This window comes from Microtus oregoni, unplaced genomic scaffold (assembly GCF_018167655.1).
Source record: "Microtus oregoni isolate MIOR12 unplaced genomic scaffold, Mior012 000015F_ref0000493, whole genome shotgun sequence".
In the NCBI taxonomy this organism is placed as follows: Eukaryota; Metazoa; Chordata; class Mammalia; order Rodentia; family Cricetidae; genus Microtus; species Microtus oregoni.
In genome coordinates, this window is record NW_024543074.1 from 15,970,653 (window position 1) to 15,976,652 (window position 6,000).

At 51.6% G+C, this 6,000-nt stretch overlaps 1 protein-coding gene across 1 annotated transcript in view; it reads right to left on the reverse strand.

Moving 5' to 3' along the window:
- Unc45b (unc-45 myosin chaperone B) overlaps positions 1–5,605 on the reverse strand; it is a 28,208-nt gene extending 22,603 nt beyond the window's left edge. Inside the window, exons 1-6 of the mRNA XM_041664982.1 lie at positions 5,485–5,605; positions 5,071–5,238; positions 4,530–4,566; positions 3,734–3,909; positions 1,887–1,976; positions 66–233 (exon numbers count right to left, since the gene is read on the reverse strand). Coding sequence (XP_041520916.1) covers positions 66–233; positions 1,887–1,976; positions 3,734–3,909; positions 4,530–4,566; positions 5,071–5,238 — 639 coding nt within the window. The 5' untranslated portion in view covers positions 5,485–5,605. The remainder of the gene's footprint in view (positions 1–65; positions 234–1,886; positions 1,977–3,733; positions 3,910–4,529; positions 4,567–5,070; positions 5,239–5,484) is intronic.
- Positions 5,606–6,000: the final 395 nt, after the last annotated feature.

The window sequence follows — 6,000 nt, forward strand, 5'->3', positions numbered from 1 at the left end:
TGCCACCCTCTGCCTCCTGGACCCGCTGCCATCCACACCACCTGTCCCGATCCCCCAGCCCTCACCCTCGCTCGGTGTCCACTGCACACGCCAGACAAGGTCCGCACTGCAGCTAGCACCAGCTCAGGCTTCTTAGTGTCCAGCAGCTGCAGCAGCAGGCCCACCCCATTGCTCTGGAAGATCCTCTCGGCCCCTGCTTCCTCACGGCCCAGGACGATGAGGTTGTTGGCAGCCTGAGAGAGAAGCAATGAAGGTTATCAGGAAACCAGATGGAAGCCTTGGCCATAAACCTAGTGCAGGGGTAGAACACCAACTGCATCTTCGGGACACTGGTAAATTCTGTCCAAGATCTTACAGTCCTGCTCCTGGAAACATAGCAATAATAATAGTAATAATAATATCAAAGCAACTTGCATAAGGACCAACTTGATGCAATATGCCACAGCCAGGGAGTGAGGTCACAGATACAGCACAGCCACATGGAACAATGCTAACAGGTGGGATTGGGGTCACAGATTCCCTCGGCCCGTGGTGATGTAAAAATAAAACTGTTCATCTGCTGTGGATGGAGAAGGGCTGGAAAAGATGGGAACATGAAAGAAAGCTTTTCATATATTAAAATCATTTCTTTGAACATGGCTATCACATTTTGTTTTCCTGTTATCTGTACAAGGGAATCTGAAGCGGTGGGGGCTCTGGGGAAGGTAGAAGATGGTGGCCACAGAGTGCAATGCAGAAGCCCAGGCGTCAGAGCCCAGGTCCTGCTACTGCCTGATTCCGGTCACAGCACCTCGCCAAGCCCCAGATACTTCATTTAAGAAATGGAGCAGTCGAGTAAGGGACTAGGAAGCCATCAAGGCTCTTCTCACTCTGATGTCTTCCCGCTTGAGCTCTATGGACCTCCAAAGGCCCTGATGCAGGGCAGGAGGAGGGCCAGAGAACCCACAGCTGAGGAAAGAGCAGGAGGGAGAAGCAGAGAGAGATGGGGAGCTGGGGGTAGGCAACGAATGTCAGGTAAATGTGACCTGAACGTTGCTATCAGCTTAGGGCTTCTCCAGACAAAACTACTTTATCACGGCAACTCACTAGGTCCTCAGAGAAATTGTAAAGTACATTTTTGTATCATGTGAATTCACTGACCACAAAACTAACATGCCATCTTTCCTCACAGGCGCCACCGGCAAAATTCTTATATAAATAAGGGCAAGACATTCAAATGTTCACTTGAGGACCCGAAATGAACCTGAGAACGAGCAAAAGAGTTGGTTAAGATGACTGTTTCCAGTCAGACATGGTGGCACACGCCTTTAATGCCAGCCCTCAGACAGCAGAGGCACTGGGAAGGCAGACACAGGTGGATCTCTGTGAGTTCAAGGCAGCCTGAGCTACAGAGCGAGTTCCAGGCCAGCCAGAGCTGTTACACAGAGAAACCCTGTCTTGTGGGGGGGAAAAAAAAGACTTACCAGTAAATACTTCAATATTTTTTTTAATATTGACCTCTTTGCAGTGTTTCTAAATGAGACAAAGCATTATTCGAATGTGCCAGTATTTCTTGGGACCAAAACAATAGTGAGGCAAGTTAGATAGTCCCAGTAGGTGCAAAATGTAAGGAGGCAACAAAAAGCCCAATATCCAGACAAGTAAGGCTTCATGAAATACTTTTGAGTCAAAATCAAAGGCCAAACATTTCACATTGAACAAAATATCTGCTCTTAAACAAAGAAGCCATCGATCTTGCAGTTTGACTCACCTCAATGACTTCACCCCAATCATGGTCCTTCTTATGGTTAGTGCCGCTAACTCATGGACACCGCCCTCTTACCTTCCAAGCACAAGACGCGTGTGCAGAGAGCGCCCTCTGCTGACACGCATGAGGCATCACTCACCTTTTCCCTCTTTTCAGCCTCGCTGTTTTCATTCAGAAGAATTTCAAACATCGTCTGCACCCTGGAGTCTGTGGAAAACTGCACACGGAGCTGAGGAGAGAGGAAGGAGCCCTGAGAGAGGTAGGCAGCTGGTCCACATCATTTCTGTCTACTCTTCATATGTTCAGCACAGAAAATAATAGGTCTACTCTGGACCCCCGCCCATACATTCACTGAGCGAATGGTAACCAGGGCCAGAGAAATGTCTCAGTTGGGAATGGCGTTTGCAGAGCAAGCAGGGAGACCTGAGATAATCCGCAAAACCCACATAAAGGTGAGGAGGAGGGGCTGGAGAGATGGCTCAGTGGTTAAGAGCACTGATTACTCTTCCGGAGGTCTCTGAGTTCAATTCCCAGCAACCACATGGTGGCTCACAGCCATCTATAATGAGACCTGGCACCCCTTCTGGCTTGTGGGCACACATGGAAGGAATGCTGTACACATAATAAATAAACAAATATTTTTTAAAAAGGTGGGGAGGAGCCAACCTCCACCTCCTCTGGCCTCGTCATCCCCTCGTAATAACAACAATAATAATGAGGATGAGAATAATATTTTTAATGTTAGCTGAATAAACCACTTTATGCCAGGCACTGTTCAGGGACAGGAAGGTGCACAAGAAGCTGGGATGGTGGTGAATGCCTTTAATCCCAGCACTTGGGAGGCAGAGGCTGGCAGATCTCTGTGAGCTCAAGGTCAGCCTGCTCTACATGGTGAGCTCTAGGACAGCCAGAGCTACACAGAGAGAACCTGTCTCAAAAAACCAAAAACAAAAGAAAAGTGAACAAAATCAGTTCTTTGACCCACAAAGCAATCAGTCCAATTCGTTACAGTCATTGTCACGTAGAATCACCACGACATGCTTGGTAGACACCAGCCCAGTTTTAGAATCTCATAGATAGTCAGCTACCAGATGTTTAAGTGGAGGCTAAAGTAGAAATTTGTCTCCCAGCTCATAAAACAGGAGTGGCTTTCATGCATTGGCCAAGCAAGCGGAAACCATCCTGGCTGGAGGTCTAGACCCTCACACGTCCAACCCTAGCCACTCTGGATCTTTCGTAATGTGGCCTAAATGATCACCCAGCCAGCACCTTCTGCACCTCCTCTGGCTGAGAGCTACTGCTCCTTGCTCCTGCCTGCTTGGGCAGGCTCCTCCTTTACCCGCCCCTTTTCTCATCTGCCCCTCTTTCCATTTCCGCAGCACTGAAGCTGCACTCTGGACACTGTGCCACAGTCCAGCCACACAAGGAGTCACTGAGTCTTGGAGCAGATGGCTGGATGAGCTATTGCCCTCCTGATCTTACAGGAGGAAGCCAAGTCGTCTAAGGGGCCAATAAGAAAGAAGTCAGTCGGTGGGGGAGGGGGATGCAGGGTTCCTCTCCCCTGGCTCAGGCTCTCCGTGTCTTGTCCATTTTCCTAGCAAAGATCTCAAGTTCCCACAGACTCTGACCCTCTGTCCCTCAACAGTATCACTGATTCCCAGGGATCCCAGAATATCTTTGTCTCCCTAGAGTCACAATGTAGATTCACCAGGTGATCGTAATTCTCTTTTAAAGCCTCCATCTGAAATTTAAAAGAGCTGCAGCTTTAAGTAGACTGAGCCCTCACCCAGCACCATAGATCCTCTCCATCTCTCACAGATAGGTGTGCTTGTCTGGCTGTTTCCCCGGACACTGCCCATGTCCCCAGCTTGCAGTTGAAGAGGCAGGGCTGACTCAGTCATCACATCTCAACCTCCCTAGCTCAGCCCCCGCCCCACCACGAATGGGATGGAAGCAGCCAAAGTCCTGTGGAAGGGCCCAGGGTACCTGCTCCTGGATGCTGGTGTTGAGCCTCCGCAGGGTCTCCTGGAAGTTCTGATTCCTTGGTTCGAGGGTGGCACAGCGCTGCACATCCTTGAACGCCTGGTCCAGTTTGCCCAGACGCTCGAGAGCCTGGCACCGCCGATACAAGGCCTTGATGTCAGCAGAGTTGATGTCAATGGCTACAGACAGGAGACGGGCAGATCCTCAGGGGGCTGGGCTACATACTACTCTCCCTCTTCCTCTGCCCAGGAAGGATGTCTTCCTTAGAGGTACCCATCTGAACTAGCTGGCTCATACCATCTTTTTGAAGGATTCATAGAATCTCGATGTTGGCAAAAAGCTTCAAAGTCCTCTCCCCCCGCACCTCTCCCAGCACATGCACCCTAACTTCTATCTGATCCCCAAGGCTTCCTCTAGCACAGGATTCCTATCAGGGGCCCATCTGATTGATGCCGGTATATCTCCAGAACTAGGGTGTTCCCCACTTCATAGTTCTGAGGCAGCCAAGCAACTCCATCACAAAACCTTTCCCTATTCCTACCTCAACTCCTCTCTGCTCTTTTGCCCTTTTATCTTAAGTCTGGCCCTAGAGCCCCTGAGGTGAAGCTAAACCCTCTCTATCCCACTTGGTAGCTGCCTTCCCTAGGCTAAATATTGCCAGATATTTCATTCCCTTCTCCAGATGGCCCTTGACCTTCGGAACCCACAGACTGTTATAGCACCTCCAAACAATGGCAGCCAGGTCCACGCTCCTGCACAGCCATGCTGAGGAAGTTTAAGGGGGAAGTATGGAGCTCACCTCTGGAAGCATCGGAAGCCGCCTGGGCATAGCTCTCCTGAGAAACAGGAATGAGAGATTGCATTAGTGGGGGCCCAGGGCAGAGACAAGCAGTGGCCCCTCAGTGAGGGGAGAAGTTAGCAGGGGAGCTACAGGTTACCAGAGGACCCTGACTGATACAGAAAAATACAGGCTTTGGCATCAGGCAACCCCAGGTTTAAAGGCCGGCTCCTCTGCCGCCTGGGAGAGTTTGGCTGAGCTATTCACACTCTCTAAGCCTTGGGTTTCTTGACTTCAATATGGGAATGAGAACAAGGGCTGCCACGGGATGGTTCTGAAAGCAGTGGCCCAACATATGAAAAGCAGCTGTGTTAGGTCAACTGTGAGTGGTGGGTTCCGGCTTCTCCAGAGCAGTGGCCTGGGAAGTCAGAGGCACGGTTTCCACCTTAGGGGGTCAAGATGGCATAGTGAGAGGATGGTGACTCCTTTCTATCAGACCACCACGCCCTCGTCTCCCCCCCTTAACTGCCCTCAGCCCACCCATGCTGTCCTGTCCCCTGACCGTTTTCAAGCCACAGGCTGCCCGATTCCGGTAGAGCGTGGCCAGCAGGGCCTTGTCCTTCGTCAGCTTCAGGGCCTGGCTGTAGCTCTTGGTGGCTGCCTTGTAGTCCTGACGCTGGAAATGCTGGTTCCCTTCCTCCTTCAGTAGTGTCGCTTCCGCCTCTGCCATCTGTGGGAATACCGGCAGCCCTGGGCGGTCGGCCTCTTGCGGGATAGCCAGGGCCCCAGGTTTCCCTCGCCACAGTGTAGGGTGGGGATTCTGCCTGGAAGGGATCCACTCCAGCACCCCCAAATCCAGTGACTTCTCCCACCCCCGCCGCAAAGGACATTGGTCAAGCTTGGAGCTTGACCTCCAATGAGAGGGTTGTCAGAGTCTCTGTTTCCCATCTCTCTTTCAACCAGATGTCACCCCCACCTTCCTTGCAGGCCTAAAGGCCCTCAGGGTCTTCTCCTTGCCCAGTCTCCAGGAGACGCCTCCTTCTAGGTACTGCTCCTGGGTTCTGCAGTTCACCTCAGCCAGCTTCTGACTGCTATTCCCAGCCCCCACCCTGCAGACTTTATCATCCCAGCCAGTGACTCCAGACTATATTTGGCCACAGGGGCAGGTGCTCCTGGAGGCTGTCATTGATACAGGGCCTTTCCCCTGCCTGGACTGGATATCCACAGCCACATGGAAGGACTGACTGCCCCCTGGCCCCTAAGCACCCCACTCAGGGGCAGTCTTGCAAGACTTTAGACTCACACCTCAAAGTGTGGGAGAAAGATTCAGATGAGACAGGAATTGAGAGACCTGCCCTGCCTAGGCAAACTTATGACGCCCCTTCCCCACCTCCATCCCAGAAAAACAACCCTCCCCCACTACGGCTATTTTGGGAGCAGAGTGACAGCTGAGGGGCTGATAGGCTTGGACACACAGCAGCTGCCAAGGTCC